The sequence below is a fragment of the Lutra lutra genome, chromosome 5 (genome assembly GCF_902655055.1).
Source record: "Lutra lutra chromosome 5, mLutLut1.2, whole genome shotgun sequence".
NCBI classification, from domain to species: domain Eukaryota; kingdom Metazoa; phylum Chordata; class Mammalia; order Carnivora; family Mustelidae; genus Lutra; species Lutra lutra.
Window position 1 is genome coordinate 33,665,784 of NC_062282.1, and position 21,882 is coordinate 33,687,665.

The following is a 21,882-nucleotide window of genomic DNA, read 5'->3' on the forward strand; positions in this document are numbered from 1 at the left end:
CCTAATTTCAATAACATTAATAGGCTTTCCTGTAAAGGTATCAAAGTGGTGGATTCAGAGGTCATTTTTATTGTAAGACATTTTATTTTCATTAATGTGCTCAGCAAATTTGAACTGGTATATTATGACTTATTATGACAGACACATTATTAAACAAGGCTTGACCTTTGTTTAAAAGTAATTTTCACTATTCAAAACTCCACCTAAAAATAACAATGATTTAGTATTCTCAAAAAGGGGTATCATTTTTAAATTAAAACGAAAGTTTTCTGACAATACCAAAAGGTCTGTCTAAAACCACAATGATTCCTTTGAGTCACTGAGATAACGTTCATTGGTAACTGAATCTTCTCTAAGATATAAAGAAGATGGAGGAGGTGGCTAAGTTTCAGTGAATATAACAGACCACATAAAAAGTAGTTGAGCTAAGGCATCACAGAGCTGAGAGTTGTTGTTTTTTTTTTAATTTATTTTTTCAGTGGTCCAAGATTCATTGTTTATGTACCACACCCAGTGCTCCATGCAATACATGCCCTCCATAATACCCACCACCAGGCTCACCCAACCCCCACCCCTCTCCCCTCCAAAAGCCTCAGTTTGTTTCTCAGAGGCCAGTCTCTCATGCTTCGTCTCCCCCTCCGATTTCCCCCAACTCACTTCTCCTCTCCATCTCCCAATGTCCTCCGTGTTATTCCTTATGCTCCTCAAGTAAGTGAAACCATATGATAATTGACTCTCTGCTTGACTTATTTCACTCAGCATAATCTCCTCCAGTCCCATCCATGTTGATACAAAAGTTGGGTATTCATCCTTTCTGATGGAGGCATAATACTCCATTGTATATATGGACCATATCTTCTACACTCATTTGTCCATTGAAGGGCTGAGAGTTTGACTCTTATTCCTCAAATGATCAAAATTGGGTCCTGATTTGTATAATGGTGTAGATTTAAACTTGCCTCTCAACACAAACAGGCTGATCAGATCAGAGATACCCACACTGCCTGAAACTGTTGTCTATACTGTACACGACCACCCCAGACTGCAGGACTGGCCTTAGAATTAGAACAAAGAGTCATGGCACTTTGATGAGATTCTAGGAACAGTGAGATCTTTGTGAATCAGAGCCAGAAAAAAAAAAGTTTGTATGTGCTGCAATATTATAGACTATGAAGGCTAGCAAGATATCAATGAACCAAGACACTGCTTGTAGACACAGTAATTCTAAGCAGCTCTGACAAAAGCTCCTTGGTTCATTTCTTACCAGATCACAATCTAGTACAGTGTTGTTTGTACTTCATTTCTCACAGTGATATACAGATCACACTGAGATATTAATTTCATTATTAGCAAGTATTTTAGATAAGGGCAACCCCAATGACAAGCTTCTTACCTGAATTCTTCCATCATATCCTATAATTTTTTCAGTTATTCAATGCTTTTTAGTAGGTCAAATATGCCAGGGATAAAGAAGTCTGGGTACTCTGGGTTGAAAAAAAGTGGGTGGAATGGAAAGACCATTTATATGAACTAACTTGCAAATATTTTTCATAGGCAATATAATAACAGCAAATAAAGAACACCTAGAAGCCATTATTATCTAAAATAAGTGGTATCATACAGTCAGTCTTTAAATGTCAGTGGGAAAACAACTGACTGATGGTCATTAGAAAACCCAGGGCCTAGCTTTTACCTGCTCAGTTAACTTGGCTGATGCTCTATCTTGCTGATATCGGAGGTAAAGAGAGGTGCTATTATATTTTCCTCCCCCATGTGAATTCTCACTATTACACAAGGTATAAACTGGAAAAAAAAGAAAAATGAGGTGGTGGAAGTAAAAATAAAGTAGAAACAGAGAGTTTCCCCAGTCAGGATCAGTCTGAAAGAGGATATTCATGGTTGGGGGAAGCTCGCAGAAAGAAGACAGTTATCATGTATCTAGATTCTCTTTTAGGAACTTTAAGTATGCCTTTAGGCCTTTAAGTATGGCTTTTGTGTATTTACTACTCAACAAGTATTTATTTTATCAAACACTATTTGTATTTTATGCAGTATTTGTTATTGTATAGTTCAATGTTTGATGCATTGAAAATCAGCAAAATGGCAAAGAGACTCACTGTTAAACACATTAAAAAACTGAATGGTAACTGTACTGAATTATCTCAACCTACCTCCTTTTTTTTTTTTTTTTTGACAAAGTATCTAAAGCAGGATTTGAATCATTCATTGAATACCCTTACAAAGCGTTAGACATAGAAGGGTGCGCTCATGGGACCCTTGCCAAAGGAAACAGGGGTTGTTAAGAAGTTGGATCTTATGTTTCAATGAGTATGCAAATGTCAGAACACAGAGAAAGCAAATAGCACTGTTATAACTAGTACTTCTGAGATTTGAAACCTCATCTTGGGTAATCTCTTTTCCTAATAACCTTTAGCAAAATGCCAAATTGTACATTAGAAATCCATTGTATATTATAAAATAGCTAAGCAAATTTTGGTTCCCATTTTGTTTCAAGAAGGCAAACAGATTATAATTCCAATTTTATATACTTCAATATCTTTAGGTTATATGCCACATTTTGTAAAATTGATTCATTGCTTTAAAAGTTACAGCAGACTAGAAAAGAATCACTATGCAGGAGGCCTAGTAGCCTGATGAATACAGAAAAAGTGAGGGCCATGTCTGCGCCCAGCCCCAGGAAGATAAAGGATACCATACATGCCGTCCTCAAATTCAAGAGCTGCCCGCTTGATAATCCGCTCCCTCACATTATCTCCAGGTTTACCAGATTTGGTTTTTACATCCTCCTCTTTCCGGACTGATAGACGCTTTAAAATAAACAGGAATAAATTATTCATGGTTGAGGTATACCTTGTATTTTATCACTACTGAAATATGGAATTTTACTGGAAAAAATTTAAGTCTCTCTCATTACTACTATTAGACAAATCTGTAATATAATAGAAAGGGTTATATTTTTTAAAGAATAGCATGGGTGGTATTTGATGACCGAAATAATTTTTTAGAAAGTAAAAGAGGTCGGATTTGTTTGAAGAAGATATACTTGTTCTGTTCTGGTTTTTTGAAGCAAATAATCCCTCTGTTACTGTCACACTGACTGCTACTGCTATGATTCTTAAGACTTCTGAAACTGAATTCTCAGGTGCTCAAGGATTGAGCCAGAACAAAGAAAATGAAGAGACCTTGGGATTCTGTTTTTGCAGGGCTGTCAGAATATTTTTACCAGGTGTTGCTACTGCCAAGTGCATATTTCCACTTGCAGAGTCTGGACTGGTTTTGCTACAAGTGCACCACGGGAATCATAAAAATATCCAGAAACCAGCCAGGAAACTACTTCCATTACTAAATCTCCTTGACATAGACTCTGGTTTCTATTTGCAAATGTCCCACATCCTTTCTCCCTAGCCCCCTAACATTAGATTACAAAATGTCTTTGTTTGACACACAGCTGAGGGTATCTCTGATTGCCCAGTATCTCCTACTGGATGTCGTCTATTCTGTTGCTGTTCCCAAGACAGTTGTGAATCTCGATTGGGCCAATTCTGGCCCAACTGTACATTCTTTATGCTCTCAGTAGCCTTAGAATACTTCCACTGCTCCTGGTACCTACTCATTGCCATGATCTCATATCCACCAGCTGCCCAGAGCCTGATGTTAATGGGAATGACATTCTGGACTTAAAAAGTGCAAAGCAATTCTAAGATAGACATTTCTGAATAATCAAACATTAAGTGCAGCAGGGCTAAAACCTTCTCTACCCTAGGACAGCCAGTCAAAACTATGCATTGTAAATTAAGACAGTTACAGAAGCCTGAAAACACAGCCCAGAGATGTCACGTATGTCACATAACTTGGTGATATATATTTGGTAAACACAATCACTGTTGGACTGGACAATAACATAGATGATCATGTTCCCTTAGGATGGACACATGAGAAGCTCCTACTAAGATCCAAAGCAAGACTTTCCATTCAGTTCTAATTCCTTATCATCTGGAATGGCTCCAGGGGCACATATCTCTGATAATCGGATTTATAACTGCTAACAAAGAAGCTAAGTTAATTACCTCAATTCTTTTCTCATATTTTTCTCCCTTTATAAGGCGATGTACATAGATCTTAGGAATATGGATGTCTTCTGGGGCAAATGATCCAATATCCACAATTTCTTCAACCTAGGCAAAAAAAAAAAAAAAAAAAAAAAAAAAAAAAAAATTTAAATACTGAGAGCTTAATTCTTAAAAAAGTGAAGTATATGCATTGCTACCTCCAATTTAGATTATGTATACAATGTAAATATATGTGTGTGTGTGTGTGTGTGTGTGTGTGTGTGTACGCGCGCACCTGGGTGGCTCAGTTGCTTAAGCATCCAACTCTTGATTTCGGCTCAGGTTGTGATCTCCAGGTTGTGAGATGGAGCCCAGCGTCCTGCTCTACACTAGGCAGAGAATCTGCTGGGGATTCTCTCTCTTCTCTCCCTCTGCCCCTCCCCCCATGCTCGCTCGCATTCTCTCTCTCTCTCTCTCTCTCTACCTCCCTCCCTCTCTCTCAAATCAATGGATCTTTAAAAAAATAATACACACACACACACACACACACACATATATATCAAAAAGAGAGAATATATTACACACACACTTCTCGACCCACAAAAAAAGAAGAAATTCAAATACTTATGTCTGAACATAACATACAGAACACAAAGCTCCATAACTTAGTCTTTGCCTAAAAGAGTCTCAGTTACAAATTTGTCAAATGGTTTCTCAGTACAGCTGCTTGAACTTTCACAAATTGCAGCTCAAAACTTGAAAGCACATCCCTTAAACCCAGATTTTCAAAATTAATGGGAGATTTATCATATCAAAGACAAAAATCTGTACCAACATCTGCTTGGTCAATTGAAGAGCTTTTTAAATATAGATACAAATGCCATTTGTAACAGTTTTTAATTATTTCTGTTATTAGCTTCCTAGGATCGTGATAGAACTGCAATTGCTGAAATAATTTTACTTAAAGACAAATCTTAATTTCAATATGGAAATTCAAAAAGGAAATACTAACTAATAACTAGAAATACTCAATGTAATTAGAATTAAAGTCATTCACAGAGCAAAAAGGCATTTTACAGCAGTATGAAAAGCTCCAAGTTAGTCTGCTATTTTATAATTCATTAAAAAAAGACAAAATAGTATTTTTATATCAATATAAAAAGAACCTCAGAATAACAATGATCAAGAAAAACTAAGGTTGGGGCGCCTGGGTGGCTCAGTGGGTTAAAGCCTTTGCCTTCGGCTCGGGTCGTGGTCCCAGGGTCCTGGGGTCAGGCCCCACACTGCTCTCTGCTCGGCGGGGAGCCTGCTTCCGCCTGTCTCTCTGCCTACTTGTGATCTCTCTCTCTCTCTCTCTGTCAAATAAATTTTAAAAAATTCTTAAAAACAAAAACAAAAACTAAGGTCAGTGTTGTTGGGGTCAAAGAATTACCTTTCTGGGGCCAAGAAAAAATATTATCTTGAAGACTGTTGGGTGCTCAGTTCAATATACACCATATCCAAAGCAAAGAACTACTTGCTTAAATGAACTAACTTGTGCAAGCTGAGTTGTAGTAAACATGCCTCCCACACTAATAACCGAACTCTCTGGAAGTTTTGAGGTCAAGTAGCACTTTTTATGCTATTTTACCCTGTACACTCATACCATACTCCTCCTCCAATGAAATAATACCAGGGGATACAAGAGCCATTTTGTTATTATGCACTGCTCCCAGACAGCACTGCTCCAAGTAAGAGTCAGTAAACATGTAGGCAACAAACTTGAAATAGTGGGTAGAGATGCATATCCGCATTTGTCTGAGAATCTAGCTCTAGAGAAGGCATAGGATTCCCCACCACTGGAATCTGTATCCTCCCCCCAGGACCTCTGTGCCACTCAAGGTGGTGACCAGGTAAAGAGCAGGTGGATATAGGAAATGCAGAGCCACAAGGCATTATCACTACTACTTCAAGGAGTTGGAACTTGTAGCCATTCGAGTTCATCCATATTTTTATACCTATTTAATTCAAGCCTTCAGAGAGGTCCAGACTTAAAAAAATTTGTTTATACATTAACCCATTATCCTGAGGATATAAATGAAGACTCATTATTCATGAAAATATTGGCCACAGCATTTGGTAAAATAATGTGCTGGAAACAACCCAAGTTATCCGCAATAGAGTAATGGTAAAATATATGTGGTACATTCACATGAGGGACCAAGACCTTGCTTTCATCATACTTAATGACACATCATAATTTATTGTTTCATAAAAATGCAAGATTTTGTACAAGTAAAAATTTACGGATATGCCCTTTGGCACAATTATCTCTACACTTACAAAAAACTGAAAGGAAACACAGAAATGCTAATAATTACTGCCTCTGGGTAACAGTACAAGTTATTTTTCTTTCATTTTACTTCTACAATGAAAACTTAGATTTTTTTTTTAAGATGCAGCAGACAGTAAGTAAGGAGTTTCCCCAAACTGAAAACTACATGAAATGGAGGACGTCATAAATTCCTTAATCAGTTACACGTGTACCAAAAGGACATGTGAAAAAGAAAACAGGAACTCAAAGAAAAACTGTGGTTTCTAAACTCTAAAAGCACTTACACCCTTATGAAATGAATTAGGGAAATTCTTTTGCCTACGCTTTTTAAAGATAATGCGAATTATTCTCCCGATCCTGTTCCAAAAGTCCGGGCCCTCCTATCTCTTGCTTCAATTACTACTGCAGCTTCCTAATTGGTCTCCTTGCCTCTGCCCTTCAGCAAGGACAAGAAACGTAATGGAAAAGAAAAAAAGATAGTAATCCTTCTTATTTAGACCAGAAATGCTGATGGTAACCAATTGCTATTGTCTTCTGATTCCAAAAGAGAAAGTTTTGTCCCAAAACACCATATTAAGACAGTTTCTTTTGGGCACTTGGGTGGCTCAGTCAGTTAAGCAGCTGCTTTCAGCTTGGATCATGATCCCGGAGTCCTAGGATAGAGCCCGGCATTGGGCTCCCTGCTCAGTGGGAAGTCTGCCTCTCCCTCTGCTTCTCACCCTTCTCTCATCCTCTCTCTCAAATAAATAAATAAAATCTTAAAAAAAAAAAAAAGACAGGTTTTTTTTTGTTTGTTTGCTTTGTTTTTTACCAAGGACAATGACATCATGATTTTCACAACAAATAAGGTGAAAGAATGTGTCCTGACAAAAGAACTCTGACAGAAAGTAAGAATCTGGTTAAACATCATCAGTTCTACACTCTGTCATCCTGATAGAAGTGATTTTCCTATTGTAGAAAACGCATGTGGAGCATTTGTCCAAACAGCATCAACACTCAACGGTATTGAAAACTTCTATACAAAAATCAAAGCTTTCTCAGAGTTGGTTAGCAGAATTAATAGCAAAGGAAGAAAATATTTGAAGTACAAACCAAAAGAAGAAAACATATGTTTTCAGACAATCTGTGAAAAGGGTTTCAAAAAACTGGAAAGGCAGAACTATCTTAATGCAAGCTACTGAAGGGACTGAAGCCTTCTCTACTGCTCTTGTGTGATTTGGAAAGAACCGTACGGAGGAATCAATGTGTGTGTGGGGGGGGAGGGCAGTCTAGTGAGATCAGGCGATAACATAAGAGCTAAAGGAAACCTGAAAAGAAAAAGAGGAGTAAAATGAGCTTGCTAGGAAAAAAGTAAAAATAAACGCTCATAGGAGCACTCACTAACCATGGCACCTCCCGACATCAGAAATGGGCGAGACAGAAAATAAAGAACAAAGAAGCAGTCTCAGTGCAAAGCAATGAGCAGATTTAGGTATCCTCAGACAAGAGCAAGAGGGAGGACAGGTAGCTAAGAACACCCAAGAGTTCTCCCCGGCACGAAGCATAGTTCTTATGCAGCACCATCTGGTTCATCTAGAAACCCAGACACTTGAGGCTTCTCTAATTAGTACTTGTCTTCAGTCATTAGCAGGAAAACAGAGGCTAGGAAATGTTAATTATTATTGATTTGAACTTCGTTTTAAAAGGTTGCTTTCTCTGCCCTGTACCCCTTTTAGTTTATCATTCTGAAAAGTTTTATTTTAAAGCTCAGACAAGAATAAGAATTCATCCTTGGGCAACAATGTTTTTTTTTTTTTTTTTCCTTGGCAAACATTATTTATATCTCAGGTAAGGGAACAGAGGAGCTGCAAGGCAGTGACTTTTTTTTTTTTTTTTAAATCTCTTTTTAGTGACAACCTGAATCCATGATCGCCACAAAAAAATGGGCCCAACCCTGCAAACCTCACTGTGATACAAAGTGAGGGCTGTTTGGGGAAGAAAGGGAAGAATCACACTGCAAGCTTTTTTTCCGAGTCATTTTAACTCTCAAAACAGGTTAGGATGAACATTCTTCTTTTGCTAAGGAATAAAAAAGCCAACAACGACAAGCAATAATATCTACAATCATGAAAAATACTGACCCCAAATTAGGAAGAGCTGTGGAAGACCAGAAAAACGGAAGAGGGAAGCATGAGCAATAACAGAAAACATTACAAGTTAGAAGCCAGAGGTGCTCTGGATGGTAAGATGAGAAAATGTAGAGCAAAAGGAGGTTAGTAGCATGCAGGGTATCCTTCCTAAGAATCCAAAAAAGGAAAAAAAAAATTTTTCCAAAGGAGCAAGAAGATGCATATTGTATTAAGCTTCCTGCTAGGGATGATATGATTACTACAAAAACATAAGTTACAACAGCATGGAAGCTAAAAGGGCCTGGAAAAAATTATGTATGGTCTTAGATGTCCTATACATACAAGCACAAAGACTGAAAAAGATGAGTTGCTATTAAGGAAACCTGGAACCTTAACAACACTGATAAATATAACATTACTGAAACTTCATTGACTGGATCTCATGCCCATAGATATTCTACAATGTTCAGTGAAAACCAGCTGACAGAACAAGAAGCTATCTCAAGAAAAATATGCATGTGCCTGGAAAGCCACAGACCTAGTGATGAAACACGGTGAAGTATATTCAACGTGAGTTTAAGAGGAGAAAGAACATCACAGTGTGGCCACATAATCAGTGCTCACCAAACTAAAGATGCAGAGGACATATTTTTAATAGAATGTCAGCACTGCTCAGAAATAAGACAGTATTATCATGAAAAGCCTAATTATCTGAACATCATCTGTTCACCATATTCTTCTGATAAATTCTGTATTGCCTTCTGACAAGTTCTGTATTTCAGAAGGAAAACGTGAGAGAAATCCTGATTCTGGACTTTTAACCAATAAGGATAAAGTTGGTAAAGTAGAAATGATGGAAACCCTGAGAGAAAATGACAATGTGAAACTGGAACTTGTAAAAGACCAGGAACTGCATCCTGGACATACATAGAGATGTATCCTGGTCTTTGAAGAAAAGCAGATTTCAAAAAGTTGAGAAAAAAAAAAGAAGCAGGATCAAGTGGTCAGGAACCCTAAATGACAAGAGACTTTTCCATTTTGATGAGAGGAAAACGGACCACCTTGATGACGAAGAGAACAGCACACAAAGAAGAGTGTAAGAGGTATAACATGGATGGCTATGCGGTTCTGCGTATCTCCAAGGGCTCCCACAAAAGAGAGACAAGTATGATCTAGGACAAATGGGAGTCACATGAAACCTTCAGAGGTATGTCAAAAGGTATAAAACTGAAATGAGATGAGTCATAACCAAAAATTCTACAGATAAGAAGAGAGTGGTCTCTGGGGTGACTTTGCTGTTGCAGATGAAGAATTTAGAAATGGTAATCAGCATGCTTGAGACAGGACAGAAAGCAGTTCGATTCCATTTTGCTCCTGACTCCCCCATCAGCGAAAAGGAAAGGGCAGTACTAATATGGCTAAGGAGGAACTGAATTCCAAGAAGAGATAGATTCTCTGAACTAATACTAGGCCCTAGACAAAATGATATACCAGGATTCTTAAAGAGCCTGAAAATATGGTCACAGAATTACAGTCAAGTGAAAAATGGTAGCAGCGTTGAAAAACAGAGAGAAGGAAATAGACTCCTTTTTAAAACAGGGCTTGGTTCACAACAGTATTCTAAATGGGTTATTAAACAGAGAGCTTATAAGGTCATGAAACAGAGAATAGAATATTGGGAGGCACCAGGACAAGCCTCCCCTAGACCACACCATGCAGAATGGACTGCATTAATCTGCAGATCAGGCTAGCACCTGGTAAGCCATCAGAAAAACTGTGTAATTTTCACAAAGAACCTGACCAAGTTCCTCATGAATGCTGTACAGATTCTGCAGGGAAATGTGCCTTGGATACATTCACTTATATTCAGCCAATACAGATTAAGCACCTACTAGATATAGCAATGAAGAAAACAGACAGAAAGTCTGCTATGATGTGCAGATAGGTAGATAAGGACTTGAAGAAATCACAGAAGTACTTGATGGCTTGACAAACCCTTAGAAGTCTCTAATACTGTGCTTTTTAACCTAGGGGAAAATGTGTAGTTCTTTACAAATCCCATGAAAGCTACATCCAAAAGAATCTCCCAATCTATAAAATCCTTCATGAGATTTCAGGGGTTTGGTCCATAACAAAACCTCTCTATTCTTCATCCTCAGCCAGACCCCAGATTAGAAAAGCCCACTCTGGTGGGTGAGAACTTTGGTCCTATCCTGTTAAACACCTTTATCAAGGCCTTAAATGAAGACAGAGAACACATTCTCCGTCTTCATTCACAGAGTCCATTGTGGTTCAGAGGAAAGGGTCTGTGTGCAATGGGCAATTCTGAACAGATACATTTCCATCTCTGTCAGAGAAGACAATTTCAGGCTCATGACCTCCCAAGTATTCAGCAAAAGTTCAAGTGACAAAAATAATATTCAAGGAGTCCAAATATCCTTTTAATGTTTCAAGATGAGTCTGCAGTAAACTGGAGCAAAGCAGTATCCTTATACCATTGTTATAAAGGGCCAGTTTCTCCTCAAAATCAAATGAGTTCTTTCATGCAATTAAAAAGAGGTGCCAAGATAAAATTCTGTCTAGTTTTAATACAAAGTATAGTTGTACTTCACCTGATCTGATTAGTTTCCTTTATATGATATGTACTATTAACTACATCTCAGTACTTTCACTTTTACTTGACATCTTGTGCTCACTCATGTTTGCCATGACAGTATGATTTTTCTAGTCCAATTCCAGCTCCATTTTAAAGCTCCATTGCTTTTCTTTCTTCTTACAGCCCTACTTTAAAATGATAGGGCGCCTGGGTGGCTCAGTGGGTTAAAGCCTCTGCCTTCAGCTAAGGTCATGATCCCAGGGTCCTGGGATCAAGCCCGGCATCGGGCTCTCTGCTCAGCAGGGAGTCTGCTTCCCCCCCACCTCTGCCTGCTTTTCTGCCTACTTGTGATTTCTGTCTGTCAAATAAATAAATAAAATCTTTAAAATAAAATAAAATGATGTTGCTTTGTATATATTCCATGTTTTGTAAGCTACTTTACATCATTTCTGGAACAAAATGGGTAAAAATTAAACAGTGCATGTATCAGACTGGAGAATGATACAAGGCCAGAAAAAAAGAGCTGACACTGATAAGATAAATATACTGCCATTTGGGGATTCCAGGGTGGCTCAGTCAGCTAAGCGTCTGCCTTTGGCTCAGGTCATGATCCCAGGGTCCTGGGACTGAGCTCCACACTAGACTCCTTGCTTAGCCGGGAGCCTGCTTCTCTCTCTCCCTCAGCCTGCTGCTCCCCCTGCTTGTGCTCTCTCTGACAAATAAAATCTTAAAAAGAAAGAAAGGAAGGAAGGAAGGAAGGCAGGCAGGCTGCCTAGCTACCATCTGGTCTCTACTGGTTAGGCAAATGAAATGGGCGAATATTAACTGAATGAAATTCAACAGGAAACAAATATTGCAAAGTAATACCTGTCTAATAATTTTTTGAAGAGGAAATATAAAAGTGTTTGAGCACCAGCACAAAGACTACTGTGACAGAAACATCCAAAAATGCCAGAAAAATCTTCCTTTCTCCCTTTGCTGTCCTGCCTCAGAATTCAGGATAAACACCTTAAACCTCATGTTCCTCATTACAAAACAAAAACTATTCTTCCACTCTACAATGTCTCATCTGAAACACGGATGAGAAGGAAAACGGATGAAGCCATTTGAGCTCATTAAAAGAAAAGCCTGGGGTGCCTGAGTGGCACAGTTGGTTAAGCATCTGCCTTCAGCTCGGGTCACAATCCCAGGGTCCTGGGATCAAGCCCCGCGTCAGGCTCCTTGCTCAGTGGGGAATCTGCCTCTCCCTCTGCTACTCTCTCCCCCAACTCTCGCTTTCTCCATGTCAAATAAATAAATAAAATTCTTAAAAAAAAAAAAAAAAAAGAAAGAAAGCTTTACCTAAAAATAGCTCAATTTACTAAAACTATGACTAGCCACAAAATTAATAGACCGTATTCATCCAAAAAAAAAAAAAAAAGTAGGAATAATACTTCATGGACTACCCCAATAGTTTTTGTAACAGAGAGACTGTATTTTAGAAACAAAATTTAAAGCGGGACGCCTGCCTGGTGCAGTCACTTAAGTGTCTGACTCTTGGTTTTGACTTAGGTCATGATCTCGGGGTTGTGGGATTGGATCCCACGTTGGGCCCCATGCTCAGTGCACAGTTTGCTTGAGATTCTCTCTCCCTCTCCCTCTGCCCCTCCCGCTCATGCTCTCTCTCCTCTCTCTAAAATGAGTACATCTTTAAAAAAATAATGAAAACAAATTGAAAGCCATATAAATATTATTTTCATTTCCACATACTCTAGTACTATATCCAAACAGTCTAGTCCATGCTGGGTTTTTTGCTAGCATTTTTTGTTTTAGTTTGACCAAAAAATGCCAATCTTCACTAAGTATGTGATTTAATAACATTCAGGCAGTATTATAAATATCCACATTTTATTTGTCATATCTTTTTCTAAAAGGAAATTTTTTTAGGGCTATAGCTAATCCAGAGAAGTAATTAAAAGGAGCACATCCACCCAAAGGAATTAAAACACTTCTAACACGTTCATTCAAAGCACCAGTCTTATCTACAATACTAAGGGAAAAAATTACACCATTATCACATACCCCAAGGAAAACAGGGAGACATGATATAATTAAAAGAATTAAACTGGGAACATTTTTCACTGAAGAGAGTTATGGAGAAATAGGAAGTGGAAGAAAGTCTGTGTTCAGTTTTTACAGCCAACAAAAAACTGCCTATTAGTGATGTCAACTGAAACTTTGTTTTAAAACTGTTTCCTTCCATTTGGGGCTGTTAATCATACTTGGAGCTTTCTGCAATAGAAGAACCCAGCATTTAACACGTAAACTGCAAAACAGAATTGGGTTAAACTAGCATTTCTGGAACACAGTTCATGATTGCTTAATCTAACAGAGATTGCAACTAGTGTTACCCTTGAGAATGACTCGATAATTTAAATTTAAAATCCTTCACCATGTGGGAGAGAACAAGAGCTTTCTTTTTTCATTTCACCTTTTAAATGTTCTTTATATGTTTTTATTCTATAAAGCAGTAAGCAAAGTGGCATCCTATTTATTTCATTAAGAACATTAAAATGCCATGTTTCTTTTTCCCTGATTTAGTATAAGAAAGGTATACATAAGAGTCGCCTAGGTCAGGCACCTGGGTGGCTCAGATGGTTGAGCATCTGCCTTCAGCTTGGGTCCTGATTCCAGGGATCGAGTCCCACATCAGGCTCCCTGCTCAGTGGGGAGCCTGCTTCTCCCTCTGCCTCTCTCTCTCATGAATAAATAAAATAAATAAAATCTTTTTTTTTTTTTTTAAAGAGGTGCCTGGGTGGCTCAGTTATGAGCCTTCAGCTGAACCTTCAGCTCAGGTCATGATCTCAGGGTCCTGGAATGTAGCCCCACATTGGGCTCCCTGCTTGGCAGACAGTCTGCTCCTTTGTCTCCCTCTGCTGCTCCCTCTGCTTGTTTTCTTCCTTGTTCTTGCCCTCCCTCTAATAAATAAATAAAACCTTAAAAAAAAAAAAGTAGACAAAATATGCAAAAATAAATAAACTTCAAGACAACATACCCTTCCCACCCTCAGAGTAGAATTCCCGAAACTAGATCTTTAAGTCCTAAGGAAATTCAAACATATTTATCACCTTCTCAGCCATGATGTTAACAGTAAGAACAAGCAAATGGCCATTCCCTCCATACAAACAGCAGGTACACAGAGTCGATTTTACAGCTGCCATCACTTTCTTCCTTCTTCCCCCCACCCCCCCACAAAGAATTTCAGCCTTTAGTTATCATCAGGGAAAGCAGAGCCAGTCCTGCTTCTGAGGCCATCATTCCCAGCAATCACTGAAAAACCTACGGTGAATAAAGCTGAACTTAAACCAAATGTCCCAAACCTAAAATGTCCTTTTGGCATATACAGCTCATCTCTGAAACTCAATGCCATATTTGAAACAAGTTAAGAATGATAATTAAAAGAAGCACCCTGATCTTTTAGACAGAATTTCCCCCAGTAAAGATAAGTGGCTATAGTTGATGGTAAACAGTAATTTGTTGATGCCAATACTTTGTAAGAGAGTGATTCTGTCCATATGATTCTAATGGCATCTATTTTATCCACTTCTCCTATACTTAAAAAATAAGGAGACGACAGAGTATGACTGAGTACTGGATTTGGGGTAAGAAGTTGAAGATTCTGGTTTTAACCCTAATGTCATCTAGCACTGTGTTCTTATGTGAACCACTTAAAGTCATTTCATCTCTAAAATGTGGAAGTTGAGGTTTTTATTTTTTAATTTTATTCTTTCAGTGTTCCAAGATTCATTGTTCATGCACCACACCCTGTGCTCCATGCAATACGTGCCCTCCATAACACCCACCACCAGGCTCACCCATACCACCACCTCCCTCGCCTCCAAAACCCTGTTTGTTTCTCAGAATCCACAGTCTCTCATGGTTTGTCTCCCCCTCCGATTTACCCCAATTCACTTTTCCTTTCCTCCTCCTAATGTCCTCCATGTTATTCCTTATGCTCCACAGGTAAGTGAAACCATATGATAATTGACTCTCTGCTTGACTTATTTCACTCAGCATAATCTCTTCCAGTCCCATCCATGTTGCTATGAAAGTTGGGTATTCATCCTTTCTGATGGGGGCATAATACTCCATAGTGTATATGGACCACATCTTCTTTATCCATTCGTCCGTTGAAGGGCCTCTTGGTTCTTTCCACAGTTTAGTGACCGTGGCCATTGCTGCTATGCACATTGGGGTACAGATGGCCCTTCTTCTCACTCCATCTGTATCTTTGGGGTAAATACCCAGTACTGCAATTGCAGGGTCAGAGGAAGTTGAGTTTTAAATGATGCTTAATATTCTTTCTAGTCCTTACATGCTGTAAGTCTATATTAGTTCTCAGATGTGCTATAAAAAGACCTTAAAGTATGCAAATTAATGTATCTTTTTCATTACTCCAGGTTGTTGAACACTAAATCATTCCCCTCTTACTGGGTGTACTTTGTTAAGTGCAACACATGATTTTAACTCTGCGCCACTTAGTTACCTTCAATACTCCTTTGGACTTCCATGTTTGCTAGGCCAACGCTCACCTGGGTAAACAGGCAGTTGCATTTACAAGGCCAGTTTATTTGCCACCAATGGATAACCCTCTACCTATCTAGTTAACTACCATTGTTTTTGTTCTACTTTAACTGCTAAGAAAAGCCTACTGAATGAGACACACTATCTATTCCAGCCAGCATTAAAAGGCACACCTTGAGATAAAATGATCCCAGGGAAGTCAGAGGAAGCTGGTCACAGAAATAAGGAAAGGAATTACAGAACAGCTGGCAGCAGATTATCAAGTCCCTCAACTCAGGGCCTGACAAAGGCCTCAAATATAAAGCTGTCAGGAAGAACCACTGAGGATAAGGCATTTTTGCTTCCTTAGACCACAGCAGGATAATGATGCCAATCAAGTAGAATGGGCAGAACATTTCTAAGCCTGCAAAGCAATGCTTATATTTTAAAATAGCTGGCTCAGTGACTCTAACCTCATTTAATGAGCATCTATTATGTGCCAAGCATTGGGCCAGATGCTGAGGATACAAAGATGAGTAGGACAAGGTCCCACAAGGTGTTCCTCGTCAAATGGAGGAGAGAGGTAAACAGCAAATCACAGTACGCCTGGTGATAAATGTGGTCACAGAGGGAAAGCTCCACCGGGAAGGCAGAAATGAACCACAGAAAGAAGGGTGGGGAGGGCATTTCAGGCAGAAGAAATGCAAGAGCGAAGTCCTGGGGTCAGGAAAGACTGTGATGTGGGGGAATGTGAAGAGACAGCATGCAGGAACAGGAGCAGCAGAAAGAAGTCTGAAAATTTTATTTTATGAAATGAAAAGCCTAATTTTGGAAAAGCTATCAGAAATGCGAACAGCTATCCTGAACAAAAATGAAATGTGATTTCATTCATATTTCAAAAAACTTACACCTGAACTTTCACCTGAACTTCATATACTGCTAGTGCAGTTTCTTTTGATTACTGTGGCTTCTCTCCAGAAAAGAAATTTTTAACAACTTGGCAATTACATCCTCTCACTTTTATTAATTTTTGGTTGTGCACCTGGATTTTCTAGGGGCCTAGTGAAAGGCCACTGGGAAATCTGGATATAGTCTAATTTTAGAAGGCTGCCACATGCTATGTGCTAAAATTATAATAATGATACATCCTGAAATGTGTTTATAAGAAATATAACCAGTAACACAAAAGGGGTCAATAAGTAATGCTTATCACCTTTCCTCTCACACACGTCTTACTTAAATCATTTATGTAAGCCATGACTTTAAAATGTCTTCTTTTTTAAGCTATACTCTTGAACAAGAAATATTTGGAGAGTAACTCCTTTAAAAAAAAAAAGCAGCTAATTTTTAAAATGAAACAATCTTGCATAAGCCCTAATTATCACTTCAGTATTTGTAGATGAGATCTATATTTGAAGTGGAAAAAAATAACATTTTTTGACAAGGTCTCTGGAAGGAGTGAGGAAAGCCACTATTATTTTAATAGGAGTGACTCTAAAATCACACGCTAAATTCTTAACACCAACATGGAATAAATCAATAAGTAGGTCAAAAGTTGTTAGGTAAACTAAAGGAGAAAGTAAAATTAGTAAAAGGAATCTTTGTCCTTTTTTGCAATAAGACAGTTTTGTGAAAGAGTATCCCTTCAATTTATACCAGTCATACCGTGGCTTACTACTCAATAACCTTTAGAAGAGAATATCACAGGTAAAGATTCCAAAATCATTGTATTATGTTAGAAATTCCCTCTGGCCTTTTCCTGCTCTCCCTTTCTCCACAGAATCTATGTCCTCATTTGCAGTGAGATGATTTTGTGGGAAATCATGACCTTAAGTTTTAGAGAGCTGTCTCGAAACTGTGTATCAACAGAGCACCTGACTCACACCTTATTTTAGGAATGGGTTCCATTCTGTGGGTATAGCTGCCAGTCCCAGTTATGTCTCTCTGAGAGCCTTAGCCATTTTACTTCCATAACTAAATTACTGCTATGGGTTTAAGATGCTCTTCCTTTTCTAGTTTACTAGCCAGAGCCAATCCAGTTCTTTCCCAGGGTGGAGCAGCTAGGAAGATACCCCCAGGAAGCTGGGTTCAAACCCACAGAGCCTAGCTTCAGATCACACATGAACCACAATCCTGCACTTCCCCTTCTTCCTTCATACAATTCTTCATCTAAGTGGGAGACTCTAGAACCTGGGAATGAAATACTAAAGACATTCTCACTAAAAGAAGGACAGTGGGGCGCCTGGGTAACTCAGTGGGTTAAGTCTCTGCCTTCAGCTCAAGTCATGGTCTCAGGGTCCTGGGATTGAGCCCTGCTCTGCCCAGCAGGGAGCCTGCTTCCCCCCCCCAACCACGCCCTGCCTGCTCTGCCTGTAATCTGTCAAATAAATAAATAAAATCTTTAAAAAAAAAAAAAAGACAGTAATACCTATAACACCTAAAATCACAAAAGAAAAATAAATAGCCAACAAATATCCAACTGCCCTTATCATCAAAGATAAATAAATTAAAACCATAGGACAGCATTTTTTACACAGCAAATCATCAAAATAATTTTAAGTATAATATCCATATTGTCAAGAATGGTTCAAAAGTGACACTTTAATATATCACTACAGGATAACTGAAATTATCTTCCTAGAGAATAATTTAGCAATATTTATCCAAAGTTTGTAAAATGTTGATGCATGCACCCCAAAATATCCACTTCTAGGAATTTTGTTAAAGAAAATAATCAGACATGCACAGAAACAAGAATACTCACTAAAGCACTGTCAGTAAAAGGGAATGAAGGAAAACAACATCTAGCCTCGTCTAACAAGTCCAACAACAGAGATTTGGTAATATAAATTTGTGTATTAGTTATTGAAATAGCCTTTTTTGAGGGAATATTTAATAAAATGCAAAAACATTCTTAATGTCTTATGTAGTGAAATATACATATATATATAAAATATGGTCATAATTTTATAATATATATAAACAGGAATTAAAGAAATCAAGCCAAGAGATAATCAATTCTATTGTTCCTTCAAAGCCCTTGGTTCCAGGTAAGAAGTATCTCCACATCCCATTTTGGCCCATCCCCACCCAAATATCCTTAGATCTGTGAGCCAAGAGAAAGGATATCAAATGCCTGGAGTTCTAGCCTCCCTTTCACAACACACCACTGTAAATATCTGCAGAAACAAGGCCAAGAAATAGAAAGGGGTCTTGTGGGGTTAGAGGCACAAACCCACAGCCCACAACAGCAGGGAGGATCCCACAGCAATTGCTACCTTTACCATTAAATTTAGCACACATTGCTCTAAATACAACTTCTCATTTCTAGGTGAGCCCTATCTCATCAGCTAGATTCTGAGACTAAAATAATTTCTGTGTCATACAGAGCAGATCCCTCTCATCTGTGAACTTAACAGTCATGTTTTTTACTATATTCCCGAACAACTCCCACTTGTTGTTTTGGTAAGCTACAAACTTGACTCAACATGCACCTAGAATGGATTTCTAGCCGACTGTCCACATCCCATATTTAAGTGAAGTGTTGTTTTTATCTCTACGTAGTCACATGTGCAGTAACCTCTTGAAAGAATAAAACTTTTATTTCCTTGTAAAAATCTGCACACAATACCTGGAGCGTGGTACTTGGATATTGGGGAGAAAAAATACAAGAAACCAAATACCGAATTCAACTACGGCTCAGACTGAGAGCACGAAACAAGCTCACAATACAATCTATAGGGAAACAAACAAAAAACGAGCAATTTATTCATCTTTCAGGAAGGGTCACAAGCAGCAGAGTGGGTTAGTACCAAGCAGTGCAGTTGCTGAATCATACGTTAAGAGCATGTTTAGTTTTGCTAGAAAATGCCAAATTGTCTTTGAAAGCATTTTTACATTTTGCGTTCTTACCAGCAAGGGAAGAACATTCCCATATTTCCATTCTCTCTAGAATTTGGTGTTGTCAGTGTTTTGGATTTTAGCTACTCTAATAAGGGGATAGTTCTATCTCCTTGTTTGAATTTGAAATTCTCTAAAGACATATGATGTTGCTTATTTGCCATATGTATACTGTCTTTGGTGAGGTGTTTATACAGATCTTTGGCCATGGATTGTTTTCGGTGTTGTATCTAAAAAGACACTGCCAAACCCAAGGTCACCTAGGCATTCTCTTAGTTATATTCAAGGAGTTTTATAATTTTGCATTTTATATTTAGGCCTGTGCTCCACTTTGAGTTAATTTTTGTCAGTTATTTTAATAAAGAGAATTTAAATAAGAAAGTGGAGGTCTGAGAAGGCAAAAAAGCACGGAGGGGACACCAATTTAGTAAGTCCAAGAGGGAACAAAAGCAGTGACTAGAACTGGTGCCTGGGAAAGGGGCTTCACAGAGCCGGAGTCCAAAGAGCTAAAAGATGGCACCGGCAAGCGAGTGCTGGTATCTCTAGACGTCAAGACGAGGCGAGTACAGGGAATATGGGGGGAAATAACAGGAACAAAAACCAACTACCACTGCACGCTCACTGAGGATTGTTATGTCTTCATAAAGAATTGGTCATTTGGGGCACGTGCACCCGAATGTTTATAGCAGCAATGTCTACAATAGCCAAACTATGGAAAGAACCTAGATGTCCATCAACAGACGAATGGATAAAGAAGATGTGGTATATATACACAATGGAATACTATGCAGCCATCAAAAGAAATGAAATCTTGCCATTTGCGACGACGTGGATGGAACTAGAGGGTATCATGCTTAGCGAAATAAGTCAATCGGAGAAAGACAACTATCATATGATCTCCCTGATATGAGGGAGAGGAGATGCAACATGGGGGGTTAAGGGGGTAGGAGAAGAGTAAATGAAACAAGATGGAATTGGGAGGGAGACAAACCATAAGTGACTCTTAATCTCACAAAACAAACTGAGGGTTGATGGGGGGAGGGGGGTTGGGAGGGGGGTGGGATTATGGACACTGGGGAGGGTATGTGCTATGGTGAGTGCTGTGAAGTGTGTAAACCTGGCGATTCACAGACCTGTACCCCTGGGGATAAAAATATATTATATGTTAATAAAAAATAAAATTAAAAAAAAAAAAAAAAAAGAATTGGTCCTTTGTCATCATGGACTATCCCTCTATCCGTGATGACATCCCTAGCTCTGAAATCTGCTTTTCCAAGGGCGATAGAGCTACTCCATGGTTATTGTGACTGATTAGTGTTAGCATGCAATTTCTTTCTCTACCCCTTCACTTTTAATCTATCTGTCTTCATAGTAAAAGTGGGTTTTCCTCTTCAAACAGTGTTGTTTGCCTTTAGTATGCTTTAAAATTTTTGTTGAAAGCCAGACACGATGTACTGGGTAAAAGAACCTGAGGTAAACAGGCCCTTACGGTGAGCCGACGGTTTGCTGTCGCTGTAGGTGTCAGAAGCTAAATTTTTCTGTGATGTCCTTGTTTTTTTGTGTCTTCTGTTGTCTCTAGATTTCCCTTGAGACTGTTTCTTAAATAAGGTCCAAGGTAGGAAGATCATTCTGTTGTATTTCCCTATCATGATATAGGAACTCTACTGTGTGGTGGCTACTCTGAAGGTAGAGAAGCCAGGGAAGCATCCACAGTTTTGTGACTAGGTCTGTCTTCTAGTGAGACTTTGCCCCCCACTAGTTGACCTTCACTAGTGCCTCTCAGTTTTGTGGTTTCTCTCTCCTTAAGAGAGACAGGAAGATGAAAGGGGGGCAGGGTTGGTCATTCCCCTTCCCATACCTGGAAGGCTAGAGAGAACTGGAGTTGGGTATTTCCTTTTCCCCAGGTCAGTTAGGCTCTGGTGAAAATGTTCCTCTTGAAGGCAGGCCTTGTCAAGAAGAAGATAATGAGAATACTCTAGGTCTATTTCAAAATGGCTACTTCCCCCTCCTCCTGCCAGAAGCACAAGATTTTTCTCCAATGTTTATTGCGAGAATCTGCTAGAGATCCTGGAGGTAAAACCCAGGCAAGTACGCCCCTACCCTGCCCAAGATGTGGCCACCTCAAAGTTTTTAACTCTCAGGCTTGTCCACACTGAGCCTCCAGCAATTCATCAGTTAGTTTAGGGTTTCCTACCCGAGTGTTGGTTCCCACAGAGATTTCTGCTCCTGGGTTTCTCCTCCAGTATGCTATGATTCTTTGTATCAGCCTGTTTGTCCCCATTCTGGAGGCAATGGTTTTCCTTGCAACCTCAATTCCCTGATGAATCTATAAGAAACACTGCTGATTTTCAG

At 38.9% G+C, this 21,882-nt stretch overlaps 1 protein-coding gene across 2 annotated transcripts in view; it reads right to left on the minus strand.

Moving 5' to 3' along the window:
* The window catches only part of OXCT1 (3-oxoacid CoA-transferase 1), a 343,538-nt gene that overhangs the window by 62,384 nt on the left and 259,272 nt on the right, over positions 1–21,882 (minus strand). For both annotated transcript variants that reach the window (XM_047730975.1, XM_047730974.1), the window contains 2 exons: positions 4,089–4,196; positions 2,714–2,828 (listed from right to left, as the gene is read on the minus strand). In XM_047730975.1, coding sequence (XP_047586931.1) covers positions 2,714–2,828; positions 4,089–4,196 — 223 coding nt within the window. The remainder of the gene's footprint in view (positions 1–2,713; positions 2,829–4,088; positions 4,197–21,882) is intronic.